Raw genomic sequence first — 22,096 nt, forward strand, 5'->3', positions numbered from 1 at the left:
TTTTGTTATGTACCGTTCAATTCAATTCATATCTGGGAGAATTCGGTGATTGGCAAATTTCCGGAACCAAACTAAAAATCGAGGATATTAAAATTTAGATTTTCGGATCCGTACTAATAATCGGTTCGGTTCGGTTCGGAGATTCTATTTTTCGGTATGGTTCGGTGCAGGAATTCTGTCCTAATAGTTCGGTACGGGTATCACTAGAATCACAGATAAACTGACCCATGGGTCTTGATGAACAATTTTTGTTCATCAAAAGATGAACAGACCCACGATTGGTCTGTTCTTTTTTTTATGAACAAATTGTTCATGAAAACGATGAACAGACCCTCTGGGTCTGCTCAATGGGTCTGTTTATCGTGTTCCTCGTCAAAACGAGGAGCGGATCTGCTCCTTGTTTTGGCGAGGAGCACTTCTCCGACGAGGAGGAGAAGGCCCTAGGTTAATTAGAAATTAATTGTAATTAAATAATATTTAATTATGATTAGAGTAAATAATGATTAATTAGAAACTCACTATCCATTTAAGGTGTCACGTCATTATAGGGGTGTTTTTGTAGCGGTTTTGCCAAGTTTAGGATAAAAGTGATCCGGTTTTCCTACTTTGGACGTTTTTAATACTTTGTACCAAGTTGGGGAGGTAAAATGATCCTTTGTTCTTTTATTTTCAAACATTTATATTTGTTTAAATATCTTTGATGTCATAGTTCATCATTCTTCCTCTTCGTTTTAAATTTGATCATTTCTCTTAATGGAACAACTTATCCCAAATCGTTCTTTCTGGTCGAAAGACTCGCTTGTGTTGTTGCTGCTATTTGAAACGCTTTTACTGAGTGGTTCTTTTTGTTCAGAATGATTTTTATGGGCCGTTCCTTCCGTTTGTAACAATTTTTCGGGTCGTCCCTTTTATTTGGAACGATACTTTTGGGTTGTTCCTACTATTTGGAACGATTCTTCTGGGTAGTTCCTTATGCTTGCAGTCACAATTCTTAATAGTTCCTTCTATTTAGGACAACTCTTCTAGGCAGTTCTTGTTGTTTGGAACGATTCTTCTAGGCCGTTCCTTCAGTTTAGAACGACTTATGTTTGGAATGAAGCTTCTAAGTCGTTTCTTTTGTTCGGAACAATTACTCTGCGTAATTCCTTTAATTTGGAACTACTTTTCTGGGCCGTTTTTTCTATTTGAATGATTCTCTTGATTCTTTCGTTCTTATTGGAATAATGCCTAGAATTCTAATTGTGTTAGGATTTTATTTTGAAGTATTTGGGTGAAAGATAATTTTATTATCATCGGCTAATTAGTAAGTATAATTCAATTAGAATTAATACTCCTAATTTCGTTGGATTATTTACTCATTATGGATACCCTACCTTATTCATCTTTTAGCATTGTACCAAACAAACTGAACACATAATGTAGATCTAACATTAATGTGAATAAGGGAAAAAGGGGGGTGTGTGATATGAGGACTATAAGTTAATCATAACCCTTATGGATTACTTCTTATAGAGAGTTAAAACATTTTATGAGTTTTTTCTTCTAAAGGCATATTTACTAAATATGTTCTCTATTTGGTGATTCTTATACTCCTTTTAATGATTAATGGATGGCTCGATTCTTTCGCCCGTAGATGTACGCTTTAATGTCGAACCACGTAAGCTCTTGTGTTATTTTTTTCTATATTGTTATTTGTTAATTAAATGCATAATTAAATACATATCGAATGGTTTTGATTTTATTGCGCATACTGTTAGCAAAAATACTAACTTGTAGTAATCCGGAAATACGGAATCGATCCCACGAAGACAAGAGGTTTAAAGTGAGCGAACACGTATTTGGAAATTCAATTCGGAAAGCAACGATCAATTGGAATTATAGTAATGATTACGGAATTTAAGACTAGTGAAATTAATACTTGAAGCAATTAAAAACTAAAGCAATTAATTAATAAACGGGATAAAACAATAGGTAAAAGGCGTTTAGAGGTTGTTAAATCGATTTGAAACGTTCTAGCTAACCGGGGTTGATTTGGTAATTAGTTCGGGTCAAGTTTCCAAAAGTGCCTAATCCGCTCTCTCGAGTCCGCAATTAGAACTAATTGCAATTAAATTAATACCCCGAAATCTAAATCGCTCTCGCGTAATTAGATTTCGATTATACCAATTTAATCCAATCACGAAGTTTAACCTAAAACCGATTAAGCCCTAAACCGCTCTCGCGTGATTAAACCCTAATTAAGTGATTTGCTAATTCCGGGTTATTAAGTGACTCTCGCCTAATTAATTACCCTCTTAACCTAGGATTAGGAGATCAATCTATCCTAGGCATTAAGCATACAAATCACTACAAACCCTAATACCCAAATCAAACCCTAGTCAACTAATCACAACCAAACTTCATCAACAACCCCTAAACTAAGGATTTAGCTACTCATCACAAACATCATAGCAATAACTAATAAGTAAGCATTAGGAGTAATCATAGTTTAGAGATTAATTACCTTGCAATAATTGAAGATCCAAGCATAAAAGAGATAATGAAGAACAATAATGAGAAACCAACAATCTTCTATTAATAATAATAATCTTCAATTCATAACATGAAACTCAAAATAGCACTAAGAACTAGTGTAATTCAAAAAGCTGAGAATGGTAAAAGGAAAATGGGGGCTACAAATCTAAATCTAGTGCATAACCCTAAAAAGGGAAATAATGTATCCTTATATAGTACTACCCAAAATAGGGAATAAAAATACAACCCATCTAGAATGTTTGGCCCAATAAGGAAAGAAACCAAGAAAATCTGAGCCTCCTTATAACCATTGTCTCGAATCGAGACACACAACTTAAAGGTGTGTCTCGATTCGAGACACATCTTAGCAAAACAATCTGCTTCTCAACTCTTTGTGTCTCGATTCGAGACACCCACTTAAGTGGGATGTCTCGATTCGAGACACCTCTTCAGAAGGGGGAGTCGACTTCTTTCGCTTCCGGCTTTAACTTCTTTCGCACTCGACTTCCGCTTCCGCTCATTTTCCACTATTCCGGCCTTAAAACTCTTCGTAACGCTCTTGATTCCCTGAAACATAAACACCCTCTATAAGCTAATCAATTCCATATAAAAGTGGGGTGAAAGCACATAAAAGCATACGAAAAGACATCCTAAAGATAGGAGTATTTTACTCCTATCACATACCAATTTGGTCACGAACCGGTCACAACAATTGGTACCAAAACTTCAATAATTAGTATCAACGTTACAACAATTGGTATCAGAGACAATTCGATTTTCAGGTTGAATTTTGGATTACGATTAGTATAGCAAAATTATTATTTGGAGGATTTCACAAGGCGAAATTACTTGACACAAACAAGTTGATTTTGAGATGGGGAAGCCACCAATTTTGAAGTGTCAAAAGTCGCTGATTGAAGACATACTTGGATTTGAAAATTCTTAGGGAGAATTTTGTGATGTATATCAATATGCTACTTTATTCATTAAATAAATAAGGTATGATTTTTTTTACAAACACACAATTTGAGGATTTTATAGAGTCTTTATAAGATGAATGGTTGAGGTTATCTCTTTATACGCTTTTGATACTTTATCAATTAATTTCTTTTAAGAGTTTGTTGAATGAAAAGTTTGTTTGGACATGGGCAGATTTTGAATAATCATGACATTGTAAAAGAGGTTTTGTTTTGAATAAGTAGCAATCTTAAACATAAGATGAATTACAATGTTTGTCATTTGGAATGGTGTTTCTATTGTATCATTCTAAGTCAATTTGTTTGGAAATAATCAGATGAGGATCGTGTTTTTTGATCCAAAATTTATGTAGATTCGGGTTCTTCATATCACATGTATTTTGATTGGTTTTTCGACTACAACTGAGTTGATAGTGGAGTTGTAGCTACGGGCAACAGTCAATACATGCAGAATTTTAGATATTAGTTTAATCAAGATGCATAATGAGGCGGTTAGAATAATAATATATGTTTAACATGTTTAAAAATGCACATGTCTAGTATCTCAGTATGTAAAACTGCAAATTTTATGGATTATTTGGCAATGAAGTGAGATTAGATATTGCACTTGTAATGTAATGCTCATTGGGTTGGTCGACTTATAAAGATTAAGAGATATGCTACGAATTCAACATTTTATTTTTTTTATTTTAATCATTATAGTCTGCTAATGACATTTGTTATTGATATCAGTTTTAGACCAACAAAATTTGAAGTTTCATGAAATTTTGATTAATACATCCGAAGATAGTAAATCTTCAAGTCATTTCGGTTTCAGCAAGTTCAAGACGTTCTTGAAGTTTGTATGGTCCTCCTCAAAAACCTCTTTTGAAATATGTTTAGTTTAAACTTTAAATGGAAAAGGTGGATAACAACAGTAATCACAGTTTATTGGAGAATTCAAGTAAAATGGAGATTGTTGGAATAATGCTTAGAATTCTAATTGTATTAGGACTCTATTCGGGTGAAGGATAACTTTGTTTTTATTGGCTAATTAATAAGTATAATCCAATTAGGATTAATCCTCATAACATCATTTGGATTATTTGCTCATTATAAATACTCTACCTTGTTCATCTTTAAGAATTGTACCACACAAACCGAATACACAATGTAGATCTAATATTGATGTGAAAAAATGGAAAAAAGAGGTGTGTGATGTGAGAAATATAAGTTAATCTTAATCCTGGTGAGTTATTTTTCCTAGAGAGTTAAACACTGTTGTGGGCTTTTTTTCTAAGGGCATTTACTAGAGAGGCTTTCTATTTGGTGATTTTCCACCAATTTTATACTCCTTTTAATGATTAGTAGAAGGCTCGATTCTTTCGCTCGTGAATGTACGCTTTAATGTCAAACCACGTAAGCTCTTGTATTATTTATTTATTTTGCTACATTTTTATTTTTTTAATTAAATTCATAATGAAATATCTACTAAATGATCTTGATTCCGCTGTGCATAGCAATCCGGCACGAAGCAGTCATAAAAATTGGTTACATAACTTCAACAATTAGTATCAATGTTAAAACAATTTTAGAACGACTCTTCTGCATCATTTATTATGTTGAGAAAGATTTTTTGGACCATTCCTTGCGTTTGGAATGACTTTTTGGGTCATTCCTTTTATCTAGAATGAATTTTTGAGTCATTCTTTTTTGTTTGGAACGACTCTTCTGATTAAACGGTTCTTTTCTGTCTTGAGCGTTTTTCAAGCGTTTAAGTGGAACTCCCCAAGACTTAACAAAGACTATTTCTTGAGAGAAAAATCTTTGAGGAAAATGGGAACTAAGTATCTATCGGGTGAAGGCTTAATATATAATTTGATCTCTGAATTTGTATTTTTTTATCCATCTAACCTCTAAATTTAATATTTAACCTATCGAACCTCTGAACTTATTAAGTAATCTCTTTTTATCTCTGAATTTGATAATTTTATACACATTTAAACTCTCTTCATCCACATGGCTTTGGCGTTTGTGTTCAAACAAAAACTAGCGCGCCATGGCAAAAAATTAAAGCTTCGGTGGACAAAATAAAATGGCTTAATACATCGTTTGACCTCTGAACTTGTATCCTTTTACCTATCTGACCTCTGAACTTGTATTCTTTTACCTATCTGACCCCTGAACTTTTTGTTTAACCCATTAGACCTCTAAACTTGTTAAATTATCCTTCTTAATCCCTAAACTTGAAAAATATAAGTTTATTTTGATTTATATTTCAGTTTTAATATATATTTAATTTAATTAATAATCATATAAACATAAATAAACTAATGAAATATTTAAAATATTTTCTTATATAATATTTATTTTTAGTTTATTTTATTTTTTGTTAATTTTTAATATTATTTTCTTATATAATATTTATTTTGAGTTTATTAAATATTAATTTTATGATTATCATAGTTTATTTATGTTTATAATATGTTCATTTTAAATTTATTTTTCTTTTATATGAAAACTATATTTAACAATAAATTATAATAGTTTTCCTGGCTATTTGAACTGCCTGTAATCTGTTTGTTCCGATCTCATCCCGTCCGCTGTATTGTAGATTAAAATAAATTAAAATGAAATGGAATGAAAATAATAATTAAATAAAGTATAACTATTTTTCATTGAAATTTTATTATAATTGATAAGATATACAAAATAAACAGTATCATTTAACAAATGGTATATAAAGCATGGAAAAGCAATATTTTATTTAAAATATTTTATTATTAATTGTTAATTAAACTAAATATATATTAAAAATGAAATGTTAATTAAAATAAATTTAAAACTCTCAAGTTTAAAGGTTAGAAAAATAATTTAACAAGTTTAAAGGTATGATGGGTTAAACAAAAAGTTTAGAGATCAGATAGATTAATCCGTACAAGTTTAAGGGTCAAATAATATATTAAATCTTATATATTTGGTGATGTGGCAAACGAGCTGTCAACTCAGTCAAAGATTTTTCGCCAAGTCAGTGCGTTTGAGATTTAATCTCCGTTTTCAGGGGTTAAGAAGGATTATTTAACAAGTTCAAAGGTTCGATAGGTCAAACGTTAAATTTAGAGGTTAGATGGGTAAAAAGGTGCAAGTTGAGGGGTCAAACTATATATTCAACCATTAGGTGAGCAAGTTATCATAAGGGAAAGTTCTAGGCGGTCAAAAGAGGAGAAGAGAAAATATAGAGTAATGAAGAAACAAATTCCACCAATGGATGAAATTGATGAAGAGTTGGATGAAATGGCCAAGGCATTTAGAGAGGAAGAAAAAATTTAGGGCAAGGGATATGCCACCTCCATATTTTCCTCAAGATCTTCCTAGGACCTCATCCGGGCATGACTCCCTGTTGAGTAAATACTTCTGCATGATAATAGTCTTTGTATGAACAGAGTATAAGACTACTTGATTATGGTGCCTAACATGAAACAATCCAAGAGAAAAAAGAAAGCATACTTACGCTACTGACAATCACACGCATAGAGAGAATAGAAAATAGGGCGAATGATAAATAAACAAATTAACCAATTTGTCACACTAGCTTGAACAACATCATTCCTTGTACAAGACGAAAGAACTAGCCGAAGGAGAGATTTTCCGAGCCAACTCAGTTCATTAATTAGATTCAACTTTTGATCCATGTTGCAGCTAATAAAGACTTTAGGCGGTCTTGCTTTCCGAAAATTAACCCCTACTTTCAGCTAAATAACCCCTCTCCTGCAATACAAGATAGTCCCGTGTAAGAGATTCAGGAAAGTGAATTCCAGCTCAAATGTTAAAGGCAGTGGGATCAAATTGGACAAGAAATCATAGGGCAACTAGAATGCATATGGATTTATTCAATAGTACTACTATCAAAAAGACTTACGGAGATCATCAAATGAAATATCAGCGACTTTTTTCCCGCTTGTTACAAGGCGAATCTTCCCTAGAAGAAGTAAACGACAGGGAAAGAACAGTTAGGATCTGGAATTCCACCATGCAACATATCAATACTCATCTATATTCTCTTTCAGCCTTTCTACCATCCCCATGATATTTTTAGGGCTATTTTCAATTGAAAACTGTCTACTAAGCTATTCAAATGATCACTCATGACAAGTAAAAGCCATTTCCAAGTCGCCATCGCCAACGCATGGCCCAAAACAGATACAGAAGCAGCAGCACAAAAAAATAAGTTAATAACTACATGAACTCGAGCAAAAAAATTCACAATTTTGATTCATTGAGTAAGCTAGCGTAACTATGAATTATTTTGCACCAGAATGACTAAAATTGGGAAATGCAGTCAGACTACATATTGGTTATATCATACACTTTTTCAAGTCGTTTATAATATAGAAGGAAAAAAAATGGTGATTAGATCAAGTCAATTAAAAGAAAGAAACAAAAACTATCAGAGCAGCATCAAATCTTAATTAACCATATCTTGAACCTTAAAAACACACATATATACACCACAAGTAGAAGTTCTCAGCTCTGAAGAAAGTGAAGATAGGCAAGGTACACAAGGAAACATACCATCACGACGAATGCATATTTCTGGAATATTTTTAACTTCGCCGCTTATACTATCATTGTAAACTCTAGTTTCAATATCGCCCTCAACATAAACAGAAGAGCTGCACAAATTCATAAGACAAAAAGAAAATCAATTTTTCTTTCGTTTCATTTCCCTTTAAAAGAATCAAATTTTGTTAAATTAAGAGATGGAAATACTCTTTGGCAAGTTGTTGAACAGCATAAGCTCCAAGTGTCTCATTATGTACAGCAACTCGATGCCATTGAGCAGGTTTTGGCAAATCTTTTGCTCCCACAATTCTTTGGTCAAACATGCCCCCCGTTCCAACAGTGAAAATAGTTACAGTTCTGCCATTCCTCAAAATTTTCTGTACAGGAGCTTGGCCAACTTTTCCACAGATGATCGCCTACATAAAATCACTACAAGTTGAATTCGACAACAACAGAGAGAGACAATAGAATAAGTTACGCAATTCCATTTTCTACAAGAAAGTTTCCTGAGTCATATTTATCAGTTATGTAAAATGGAAATCAGGAGCAGTAGTTCAACTAAATTGAATTCTTGCAAAGTCATGTTGTTTCCCGAAAAAATTTCATTTCTTTCAAATTCTCTTGTATTTTTAAAGGTGAAAGAATTGAATTCCATCAAACTGTGAACTTTCCAAACAAAAGAATGACTAAAGTCTAAATAAATTGAATAAAATTCTTGCATTTTCGACTTTCCAAACTCTTTTTTTTAATCAACAACATTGAAAACCTCATTCAATCAAACAATAAAGATTCAAATCAACATAATACCCTGTGGACGCCGCGATATCCCCAACCTTTCCTAGGATCAACACTTTGAAGTCGTAAATCGGGTTTTTCACCAAGAAAATCATCAAACTCTTCATCTAGTACATTATCATCTCCGCCATCATTCTCTCCGTTAACCGACCCAGTTGAATACAATGACCTAAAGCTTCTCTGCAAACCCGCCACTACAATCACATAACACACCCAACAAAATTAAAAACAAAACAGCTCAAAAAGAAAAAAAATTCACCATGTTCACCAACTGCTTGACAAAATGCCTCACAAAAGAAAAAGTAATAGAACATTTGCAGGAGAAGCATGAGTTGGTCTAAATACAAAACCCATTACGTAGTACATGTAAGTTAACTATAATTCAGTTCATACACTAACAACAAAGCATGCCCACATTTAGATAATTATACAGTAGAAGGGGAGAGGAAGATTACCTGGATAATATGTAGCTGGTGTAGAGGAAGAAGAGAGTCTCAAGAACTTGGCGAGTTTGACAGCAATTGAACTCATTAAGTTGTTGAATCTCTGGGCTGTGTTTAAACAGGGGAAATGAGTACGCGAGCGCGCGCAAGAGAAAATTGAAGCAAACAAGAAGAAAGAATACAGGCGAAATGGAAGAAAAACAAAGAAATCAATGGAGTGCTCACCAAAGACCAAAGCCCAAGTACAAAAAGAAGCAAATAAAGCTTAGAACTCGCAATGGGCTACGGGCCTCAGTTTTATCTTGAGGAAATTAGGCGAGTCACGGTAAAACGTTTAAATAATTTTAATTTTACGGTGCGGCTCCGGTCATTGCAGAATCACAATTTTTTATTCACCAACAAACACGAGACAGAATTAATATATGCAAACCTGTAATAAATTAAACAAAATAATATATTTTAACTCGATGGAAACACGTTTTATCAAGACTATAATGATGGACCGAGTCCTGTGAAGGTTCGCCCGATGAAACCTACCTCAGGACTTGCTCTGACATAACTAGTGATCAGAGTTTTAAAAACCGAACAAGTGGCCGAACCGGTGAGGCCACCGGTTTCCGGTTCAACCGGTTTAGCCGGTTTAATGACCGATTCAACCGGTTAGATAAATTTAAAAAAATTATGGTTCACCGGTTCAATCCGGTTCAACAACCAGTTTTTACCGGTTCAATCCGGTTTAACTCGGTCCAACCAAAAGATCCAATTTTTATCTTTTTAGACCGGACCACTGACCGGTTCAACCGGTCCGACCGGCCGATCCGGTTTTTAAAACACTGCTAGTGATCGTATTGGCAATGCTGAATCGTAAGAGATTCACTTGCCTAAAAGCATGTTTATATGGAATTCGTCCAAATAAGACATTGAGTGGATCCTCAAGGAGTTGGCCAGAGCTCAAAAGACCAATTTCTAAGTATATAATCTTGTTAATAGATCAAATCTATAGTCAACTATAATGGAATAATCATGAAAAAAATATGGAAGATAAGATCTTTCAGATCTATCAAAGATACTCTCCTAAACGTGAGTAAATACCAAAATAGGAAAATATTCCTATTTAGGACTCTTCCTTAAATAAGGAAAGAGAGAAGATCACGCTAAGAAGTAGGAATCTCTTTTCTACTTCGATTATACTTCCTAAAGGAGTTGAGCTATGCCTAAACACACAGGTTTAATACAATTACTCCTGCTTCAAGTCTAAATTGATTTAAACATCAGAGAGTTAATCGGATAACCACCATCTGGTTAACCATCTATCTTGTTTTGCAGGCCACGACCATTGAGTGGAATTAACAATCCATCAATTGACGTCGTCTGTGGAAAAAACTTAAAACTTCAAGTGAAGGATCTTTTTCTGCAAACTAAACAAATTTATTAATCATGATGATTTTTGATGAAACTGACCCTGCAACCCAATCTCTGGTAGAAACTGGACACCTTGCCTTGAACCAAATACAAACGATCAACATGACAACAAGCAAATTTCACCAGCATAAAGAAACAAAAGACGGGGGAAGTTAAAATGCTAACATTACAAGCGGTGACCTTTAGCACGGAAGATTTTGAAGGCACCAAGAGCCCGCATAATAATGCATTAGTGGTAACAATGGTCATGGATAATTGAAATATGGAATGTATTTTAGTTGACGAATGAAGTGCAATAAACCTGATGACAAAAGAGGCCTATGAATGCCTAGAAAGAAAATTCACAAAATTAAATAAGGTCAAGATCCCGCTGACGAGATTCGGTAGACTATGCATCTTCCCACTAAATATCCCTGATGGTGAAAATTTGAAAAAGAGAAAACGATCAAAAACTAACAACATTGTTCAACATCGTGGATGTTGACCTTCCTTATAACGCTATTATGGGGAGACCTTTTCTCCACAATTCGGCGACAGTGGCCAGCGTAAAAGCGCTCACAGTGAAAATATCAACAAGCAAAGAAATCATCACTATACGAGGAAATCAAAAAAATCGTCCAACAATGCTATGAGAAGTTGCTAGCCGAATAGTTTGAAACCTTCCCAATCGAGGAGATACCGAACCATGACACTTATGAGCCTAAAAGGAGAATGCTGAAACTGGAGTTAAATGAAGAGAAAAAAGTGGATCTAGGAGCCAAAATAGCCCATGAAATCAAAGAAAAAATCATCGACATCCTAAAAAGGAATACAAAGACAGTGCATCAAAGGCGTCGGAAAAACTGGCAATTGATCCGCATATCATCACCCATGAGCTCAACGTGTACAAAAGCGCAACTACAGTCAAGCAAAAGAAAAGGAAGTTTTCCGCAGAAAAACAAAAAGGAGTCGAAACCGGAAAGATAAAAATAGAATATGCATGGTGTACACATAAAAATTGGTGCTAACAATAATGTGGTGGAATACGAAGCATTAATTTCCGGATTCGGTTTGGCTCTGGAAGTAAAAACCGAGATCAAATAGTAATAGTTTAGTTAACTGTTTCGATATTAAATTTTATTTATGTGGAATCAATATTTTTTCATCACTTTATTATTTATACGTGATATTATATACTTGTAATTCCGTGTCAATTAAAATATATTAAATTTTAAATCATATGCAGCTAGTATGATGTGCAGTTCCACAAGGATTCATGCAAGCTAGTCAACTTTTATAAGCTGAAAACATAATTGAACAAAGGATCACTTTACCCCCTGAACTTGGCACAAAGTATCAAAAACGTCGAAATTAACAAAACGGGATCACTTTTACCCTGAACTTGTAAAAAATTGTACAAACCCCCCCCCCCCCCTCCCCACTCTCACCAAAGAGAGTGAGATACACTCTCCGGTTTTGATGGTGGTTTCGGTTTTCTAAGGTGGTTTTTGATAAAAAAAAAGTTTAAAATGGTCCTTATTGTTTTTAAACATTTTAAATTAATACCTAATAATTAAAAAAAATAAAAATTAATCCCTTTAATTTAAAACTTTATATCACAAATTAACCCACAAATTTCATTACATACAACAAATTAACCCTCAAATTAATATTTTTAACAAAAATAAATTAATTTTTTTTTGAAAAAAAAAACAGACCCGGGGTCTGTTCTTCTTCCTCAAGAACAGACCCCATGGATCTGTTCTTGAGGAAGAACAGATCCAGGTCTGTTCTGAAGAACAGACACCGGCGTCTGTTCTGAAGAATAGACACCGGCGTCTGTTCTTCGAAGAACAGACCACGTCTGTTCTTAAGAACAGACTTCGGACGTCTGTTCTTAAGAACAGACTTCGGCGGTCTGTTCTTTGAAGAACAGACCGCGTCTGTTCTTTGAAGAACAGACTCCGGCGGTCTGTTCTTCAAAGAACAGACGGAGCTGCTGCTCCTCAGGAGCAGCAGCTCTTCTTCTCCGGCGAGGAGCTCTTCCTCGCCGGAAATTTAAAAAAAAATTGATTTTTTTTTTCTGAAAAAAGTTCAAAAAGGCCCCTGGATTAATTAGGAGTTAATTATGATTAATTGGTATTTTGGAATCTCACTCTCCAATTTAGTGCCACATCAGCATTGGGGGAGTTTTTGAACCGGTTTTGCCAAGTTCGGGGTAAAAGTGATCCGGTTTTGCTAATTTGGACGTTTTTGATACTTTGCGCCAAGTTCGGGGGGTAAAATGATCCTTCGTTCAAACATAATTCAAATCACTCTGAAACATCACTCTTACTTCTGAGTTTGCATAATAAAGAAGTCTCAAGTTTAACTATATAAATTACCACGCATGATTTAAGATGTCATCCAAATATAAAAAGATAAAATTACTAAATTCAATATTCTCTTTGCACTTAAACACTACTTCCAAAGTCATACGGTACTTTAAAAATAATTAAGTCAACTAAAAATAGTTTTCATTTATTTATTTATTCAATTTTGTTTTTGAATTATGTTTTTAATATATAAATAGTTTGTAAATGATTATTTTTTATTTTTTATTGATCTTAATGATGAAACATTTTAATTTAATTTTGAAAAAGATCGAATTAAAAGAGCATATGGGCCCGATTAATTTGGTTTTGTAATTTGATATCACTATTAATTATATTCTATTATTATAATTATACTTTGTTTATCTAGTAATTATTTTTATATAACAATTAAAAAATGGTTGAAAGCCGAATTTAGGTTATATAGTATAATTATTGACAATATTTTAAATCGTTGGAATTTAATACACCAACATATTTCCAACACGGCATTATGATAGGTGATGTAGCTTGTAAGATAGGAAAATTTCGGCAGCCATTTATGTAAAAAATAGCTGAAAATCAAAAAAGAGCTATAAAATACAAAAACAAAACATTAAAAATCTATTTTGTAATTGTTTGCACAATGATTTTTAGGGTTGATTGTATATTAGTACACAAATTTTACCTAATTTGCAATTATAACAAAAACTTTGAAACTTCGCAATTACCACATTAACTTTTATTTTTTTGACAAATTGATACACCAGCCAATCATGCAACAACACACGGTTGTATATTACAATGTTCATGTTAGTGTTTTTATGATTTAAGTAGCAATTTGCCCCCTCAACTTGTAAGCAATGAGCAATTAACATATAAATTAACTTTGTGGACAAATTAGTCATGAACTTGTTGATTATGGGCAATTAGCCCCATTTTGAAAAATTAGCTTAAAATTTGATGGGGCAAATTGCCAATTGAGGGACAAATAAATTGCAAGTTTGGGGGGTAAGTTGCCAAAATGAGGCTAATTGGCCATAATATGCAAGTTTATGACCGCCCACAAAGTTAATTTATGTGTTAATTGCCCATTGCTTACAAGTTGAGGGGGCAAATTGCTACTTAAGTCGTGTTTTTATAGTTCGACGTATTAATTTCCAAAAAATAAAAGTTAATATGATAATTGTTAAGTTTTAAAGTTCATGTTGTAATTGCAAATTAGAGTAAAGTTTGTATATTGATTTACAATTAATTTTTATTTTATTTTTAAATTCATTATTTTTACTTCAACCATAAAAAATATAAAAAATTAAAAATTACATTTTAATGTTATTTTTGATTTTTTAAAATACTCGAAGTTTTTTTAAAATTTTAAAAAATGAGTTTCGCTAATTTCAGAGTTAATTTATAAATTTGACTAAAATTTAAAATAAATAATTTTAATTAGAAAAAAATAGTTAAAATTACAAAAAAATAATAAAATAAAAATATTATTATTAAAATTAAAAGTCTAAATTTAAATTACAATAACCTGCAAATATTAGATTTATGTTGCTGTTAAATCTATAAAATAAAGTATGACATTATTGTTAATAAAGACAACATGAAACAGAACAATCGAATTTCCATTATAAAAAGCATCGCCGTGCAACAAACCATACAAAATGAGACACATTCAGCATAATAATTCATAGAAGACGTAGCCTGACCTACTTCCAAGGTATAAAATATATTCCAAGTATTCTAAATATTTTAATTGTCAGATAGCAATTAGAGTAAATATATATATATATATTTTTTTTTTGCCAAAGATAGACCTATTCTACTTGTTAGCGGGGGTTAGCGGGAATTAATTGTGATTATATACAATTCCTTTTAAATCAGCCCACTGGCTGCTGAGGCCTGGGTCGAACCCAGGACCTCAGAAGGATGTCTTAGGAGCTTTGCCAACCAGGCCAAAGCTCCCAGACATATATATATATATATATATATATATATATATATGGAATAATTGATGGATCAAATATTTTATATTTTATATTTTTAATGTTATATGTTTTAATCAGGTTTCTTGATACTAAAAAATTTACAAATCTATTCAAAATTCTAGTTTTATAAATATATTTTAATTTAATATTTTCATTTTATTTTTATTTTAAAAATTTAATTTAACTGCATGTCTCAAAATATATAGATAGAGAAATTTTTAGGTAGATTCAGTCCACCACGTCATCCATAGACTAAACCTATCACATTATGACACGTCATTAAAATAGTAACCAATATTGTAATATTACTATTTAAAAGTGTAAATAGATAATAAACAAAATTATGATAATGCCATCTACTATATATATATAAAGCAGAATATTTTCTCCAATGGTTTAAAAAGTTGACATTTGCCACATTCTCATTGGTGTATTTAATATATTGATTGATTACATTCAATTTAGTTTTCATTAATTTACTAATTTAACTTTTCTGTTAAACACCTTAAGAAGGATTTTTTTTTTATGATTATTACATGAATTGAAAACACTTAAATTGCAATCAACTTTTGCTTTATATTCTAATATCTGTTATTTAGAGAGTAAACTACGTTACTATAAAACTAAAAGAACATTATAATCTTATAATCTAAACATTAAAGCAACAAATCAATGGAATACTGAAACGTTTGCTTTAGCAAATTATAATGTTTAATTCATCGGGAAACAAATTACTATAATGTTTACTTTTTTATGAATATAATTTCTTATTTTTCCTTTTCTTTAACAATTAGTAGTACATTCAATTATTTCACACACACACATACTAATTTGAATGTGTATGTAATTTATATTTAAAAAACAATGTCAATATTATAATTATTATTTTCTTTAATTATTTAAGGATATGTTATATATATAAGTATAAAATCACTCTTTCCTTATCAATTGCTATATAATAACTCTCACATTTGTTTTCTTTTCTTATTACTATAAACTCACGTTATAAATTTATTTGAAATGTTTAAAAGACTATTAAACTTATTACACTAATAGATTCACTCATGTGTAATTTTTTAAAATAAAATAAAAAAACAGTCATGTATAATTAAAACTTAACTAATTCTCATATCTCCAATTAATGCTAATGTAAATAGAAAAGGTAACGTTTTCTTTCACATTACGATTTCAATAATACAAGTATTTTAAAATTGTTAATTGTTAATAATTTAATTTGGAGTTACATATCTCTAATAAATGCTAATGTATATAAGAATACTAATCTTTCCTTATCACTCTCACTAATTCTTTTCATTTTATAAATGTACTTTTAGAATTGCAATGTGGAGATATTGTTTTGAACAATTAGAAAAAAGAGGCAAAGAAATGACAAGAAGAATGACACAAGCTTCTTAATCCTTCATAGGAATTCAGCAAGAGAGATATAGGTTAATATGATGATAACATAATGATGTGGTCTTTATTGCCATATCTATCAAGGTATTATTTATATTTTTGTTCCACCGAAATTATAATTATTTTTCCTAATAAGTATGTTAGGGAATAGTAATTGCAATTACAAAATTTAGTTGTACCGAACTATATAATTTACGAGATATTTTGCAGAAAAGGGCAAAAGATTCTATAAAGAAAAAAGCCGATGAGAAAGGAGAAGAATATATTGCTGCAAAACAATAAAAAGGAGAGAAATAAAAGTGTTAACTAAATTTCTATTGATGGGAAAAAAATAATTGTATGGCTTATGATTTGTTGTGTTTCTAATGTATTTGTCGGATATTATTCTATTCTTAATTTGATCTACATTTATTACTATATTTTATAAAATAATTCATTTTCAAACACAAGTTTGAAATAATTAATTAACTTTTTATAAACAATTTTTATTTTTATTTTCATGATTTGTTGTTTAAATTGAACTAATAATTATAAAATATTAGCTAATAATAAATTACAATTAATAAATAAATTGTTGTTGGCTAATTTTTTTAATATTGTATAATTGATCAATAAAACTTTTAGAGTTTTATGTTATTAATTTGCAATGATAAAACATCTAATTTGATACAAATGTCATTTTCTTAAGTTTCTTATTTTCAGTTTTATAAAGAACCTGAATAGCTAACATATATTTCGCAAAGTAACACTAGATTGTATCAAATACTAAAAAAAACTCTTTATTAGAATTATTTTTATATTTACATTGATAAAATATTTTTTAAAAATGATTATCTTTTTTATTCGTTTATCTGTTCATTACATTTTTATAAATTTTTAATATTTTGTTCTATTTCTTTATTAGTGGGGTAATCTCTAAAAATGTAAGTGTCTACAATTCAATAGACAAGTAAAATTTAGATAGGAAATATTTGAATATGACAATAATTTATTTATTAATAGTAAATTTTAATTTAAAATATTTTGTCTTGTGCTAACTCATATTTAGAAACAACTAATTTTTTCATTCAAAAAAAAAACAACTAATTTTTTATGTAATAATTAAGAACGTCACATATGAGATTATCATTTTTTTAATATACCTTTTAAAATAAACTCTATAAACAACTACTATATTTTTTTATTTAATTGATACCTATGTGAGAGTTAATGTTATTTTTATCTAATGTAATATTACTTAACCGATTAGGTTTGCAGTAAATTAAAAAAAAAAAAATCATTGTGACCGTTCGATTTCACAGTTCGCACCACCAATAATAAATTTCAGTCTTTTGATTCACATATGTTAATGAATTGATTGTTTTTATTGACCAAGTCTATTAGAGAATTATTCTTTTCGGTAACTAATATTCTATTTGTCATTTTTGCCAAAATGAAAGGCGATTCAATTAAAAAAATATCCTATTTATTAAAAAAGTATTTTTAAAATTAAATTTAAGAAATTTAAAAGAAAATTTATGTCTAAAAAATAGACATAAATTATTACTTGAGTTGCTTATTATGTAAAAAACAAACTACAGTATATTAAGCATAAATAGAGTAAAATATGTATAGACTCTCTCTGTCCTATTATTTTTGTTCTATTTTCTATATTTGGATGTCTCAAAATGATTGTCGCAATTTTATTATGGATAAATACTTTTATCTTTCACCTTTAATATTAATGGATAGAATTTATTTATTAATGTGTATACATTGTACAGTGATAGTGTATTTGACTGTTTTATATTTTCAATACAAGAGTTATTTTATCATAGAAAAATGATTTTTTAAAAGTATTAAATGCTATGTTTAGTGTATTGAGTATATTTATTTTTTTAATATATAATTTTAAATCATAATTCTGTAATCAAGAAATATAATGAAATGAAAAGTTTTTAAAAAATGTATTAATTTTTTTTAATATGTGTAAAAACTGAAATAAGACAAATAAAATGAGACGGAGAGAGTACTTAAATAAAATGACAGATTTAAAATTTACGGAACTGTATTAAAATGGAAATCATGTGTTAGAGTTAGAAAGTCATAAATGAGTATGAGTCTAGAAAACTGAGATTTATAAACTATTTTTTTTTTAAGAAAAAGAGATTTATAAACTATATCCACTATATATAAGAAAATACAAATTGTGATGCTCACGAGTTACTTATATTATTATTTTTTATATCTTAACTAATGTATATTACATGTGTGAGAATTAATAAAATATAAGATAAATAATTTTAAAAGAATCAATTATTATTTTAGTTTTTTTACGGAAAAATATTTAACAATATACATTAAGATTAATTAATAGTAAACTAGAAACAAATAATTACGAAAAGGTAACATTCTTGCTTACACACACACACACACACTTATATTATATTATATTATATTATATAAATGAAAATAAAGATATTTTAATATTATAAAATTAATATCTATTTTTTAAGGTTTAATTGCGTAAAAAATCACAAATTTTAGCGTGTTTTGCAAATTTAACATAAACTTTTAATTTTGGCAAATTAATACACAAACTTATGATTTTTGGCAATTTTAGCACCGATCAATTTTTTGTGAAAAAAATGCTGATGTGTACACCGGAATAACCACTATTCCGGCATCCACATCAGCATTTTTCTCTTTTTTTTGAAAGAAAATTGATCGGTGCTAAAATTGCAAAAAATCAAAAATTTGTGTATTAATTTGCCAAAATTAAAAGTTTATGTTAAATTTGCAAAACACGCTAAAGTTTATGATTTTTTACGCCATTAAGCCTTTTTTAATTATATATTTATTTTTATTTTTATTGTCTTTTATGGCTAGAATATAAAAATAACTATAACAGATAATAAATTTATAATATTCAAATAAAATTAAAATAAATACGTGCAACGCACGGGCTAAAGCTAGTTATTTTAATGACGTATCATAATAATAGATTAGTTCACAAATGATGTGGTAGAAGTCTACCTAAGAATCTCTCATATAGATAGATTGTAGAGTTCTTTTTCAAGAGTTTTTTTACTTTATTTAATTTATTTTCAAAAAATTGATCAAATCTCAAAAGTCTTTAACATATAATTTAAATATCAAACTAATAAAATTGTGGAGATAAAAAAATTGAAAATTATTTTAATCTTAATTAGTATGTAGTAAGTCATAAGCAATGTATTCTTTCTTGACAGAAGTTAGACATATTTGTTACAATATCATCAAAATATTTGATTTTTAATTTTAAAAATATTATACTAACATTATTTATTTAAAAATGTATTATTTTGTGTAAAAAAGACATATAATTTCTAATCTAAACAAACCATATATCCATTCAAAAAAAACCATATATTGACAATTCCAAAGCTGAAAATTAGTTAACATTACATCACCAAGGCAAGGTCGGTTCAAATATTCTTTTTCCTAAACTATAATTCTATTTCCCTTCCTATTTTCTATTGTTTCCATCTAAATTTAATATAAATATATAAGATTCTCACAATCTCCACATTATATATACATCCTTAATTAGTCCTTACCGTATTCAATTTTCCAAAACCCTAAAATTTAAATTCAAGAAACAGAAGATCAAATTATGGAGATAATTAAGTCGGAAGATCAAGAAACCAAATTTATAAACCATGTTAAGGAGCGTTTAGAGAGTGAAGATGAGTATAAAGATTTTATTCATGGCTGGAATTTGTATAAACAGGGACGTATTAGTAAGCATGATCTTTACTGTCAGCTGGTTGATGTTTTTTCTTCTGTTAATCAAGATTTTCTTCATCAACTCAAGAACGTTTTGATCTATTCTGCTGCTTAATTTACTTAATTACTGTGGCTTATGCAGTAAATTAAGACTCTGTTTCTAAGTTTTTATTGTTCAATAATGTTACAAATTAATATTTCTGTCTTTTTCTTTCTTGATTTACATAAGTAGCATATGGCCTGGGTCAAATACTTTTTAGGTGGCTACAAGAAACTGAATTTTAATTTATGAATAAAAACCGTTCCGACCCCGCTACCTCCCTCCGACCTTCCAATTTTCCGTGTCACTCCGGGGCTGTTCGCCTCGAGAAAGACGAACCAAAAGCCGTCTTTCTCCATGGAAGACGAGAACTTTGTGTTGAGGAAGACTACTTGTTTGTTTTTTTATACTATAATATTTATTTATATTAAATAAAAAAATTATTATTAATGTTTGAATCTATGGAAAAGAAGATATTTTGTTCTAATTATAACATCGGACGCTATTTCAAATATATATTAAAATATAAAATATTTATTTAATTTTTTCAAGTTAAAAAGAGGTTAATTTGATGTTTGAGGGTGCAACTGAAATTTAAAATTTGAACATAATTTACAATTTTATAACATCGGAAAAAAATTGATTAAGAGTTAAAAGAGGTGTATTTTAAGTTAGTAAGTCTTAATTTTACTATAAAACTAAAACAATTGTCAATTTAGTTAGAATTTTATTTTTTATTACCATTTGAGACAAAAATATCGAATTAAGAAATATTCACAGTCGAGATTGGAAACAAAATTGATAAAAATTGATTAATCTATAGGTTTTTTTTTTTATAAAGATACATTTCTAGTTAATTTTATTGAGGGAATGTCGAAGATGTACCGGAAGATCGCTGATTTGAAGGAACGTCAAAGATGTCAGATGTCATCACAAATACCCTGAAAACAATTGTATGACAGTAATTAGAGTTAATTATGGAGATACTTGGCTAATTGAACCATTATTTACCTTGCATTCTTCGTTTATTTCTCTATTTCGTTTTTTTCCACTTTCTTTAACCATGATTTTACTTTTCTGTTTGCTTTCTCTTTCTCACTAAACAGCTTCTGATTTTTCCTCTAAAAAACAACTTATTATATTTATTTATGGTTTCGTTTAATGACCTAAAACAAACCAAGAGTATCAAATTGATGAGGTGTTTACTAAATAATATTTAAGCAAATGATCAATTCACGCCTTGAACTTAACACGAAATATCAAAAAAATCATTTTATAGTCTTTTGGGCCAAACAGACCCGGAACGCAATTGATGTCAAATTGCATTAAATCAGTCTCTCCCTCATTTTCGCGCACTCTTAACCCATATTTGAAACACACTCTCTGTAAAATTGTTAGTAAAAATTTCAAATAATCCTTCATATTATTTTAATTTTTAAATTAATATTTGAAGATTTTCAAAAAAAAAATTACAAATTTACGAGTGACTATTCACCGAAAACAGCCATCAACTCCGACACCCACCACCGGAAAAAAATGTTCCCACCAATTTTTTTTCAAAACCTAGCAGACTTATTTGGGTCTGCTTCGACGAAAGCAGACCCAGATGAGTCTGCTCCGACGAAGAGCAGACACAGACAGGCCTGCTCCGACGAGATCATACTTAAATGGGTCTGCTTTTCAACGGAGAAACAAATTCCATTAGAAAAAATTCTGGTGAAAATAAGACTTTTGGCGGCGGTTTCTGGTGGGTGTGGCAGTCGGCGGTAGAATGGAGTGGTTTCCGGTGGGAATGGAGGATAAATTGCTCTAGCTTGACATAGTATGGAGGGAGGGGGTGATATTCCACTTTCTTTGGTTTTTTTGATCCGAAAACAAG

General features: G+C 30.2%; 1 protein-coding gene across 1 annotated transcript; it reads right to left on the reverse strand.

Moving 5' to 3' along the window:
* Positions 1 to 7,041: 7,041 nt before the first annotated feature.
* On the reverse strand, positions 7,042 to 9,507 carry LOC126659791 (single-stranded DNA-binding protein, mitochondrial). Its single transcript, XM_050353119.2, has 6 exons — positions 9,284 to 9,507; positions 8,841 to 9,022; positions 8,241 to 8,449; positions 8,043 to 8,143; positions 7,390 to 7,449; positions 7,042 to 7,238 (listed from the first exon to the last, which is right to left on the reverse strand). Exons 1-6 carry the CDS (start codon positions 9,357 to 9,359, stop codon positions 7,219 to 7,221), a joined length of 648 nt encoding a protein of 215 aa, XP_050209076.1. The 5' UTR covers positions 9,360 to 9,507; the 3' UTR covers positions 7,042 to 7,218.
* Between the last annotated feature and the right edge of the window lie 12,589 nt (positions 9,508 to 22,096).

The sequence above is a fragment of the Mercurialis annua genome, linkage group LG8 (assembly GCF_937616625.2).
Source record: "Mercurialis annua linkage group LG8, ddMerAnnu1.2, whole genome shotgun sequence".
NCBI lineage: Eukaryota > Viridiplantae > Streptophyta > Magnoliopsida > Malpighiales > Euphorbiaceae > Mercurialis > Mercurialis annua.

Coding starts and splice junctions, on each gene's coding strand:
- LOC126659791 (XM_050353119.2), bottom strand. CDS start 9,359: ATGAGTTCAATTGCTGTCAAACTCGCCAAGTTCTTGAGACTCTCTTCT. Junction 9,023..9,283: donor ACCAGCTACATATTATCCAG/GTAATCTTCCTC, acceptor ATGTGATTGTAG/TGGCGGGTTTGCAGAGAAGC. Junction 7,450..8,042: donor AATATGCATTCGTCGTGATG/GTATGTTTCCTT, acceptor TACTTCTTCTAG/GGAAGATTCGCCTTGTAACA.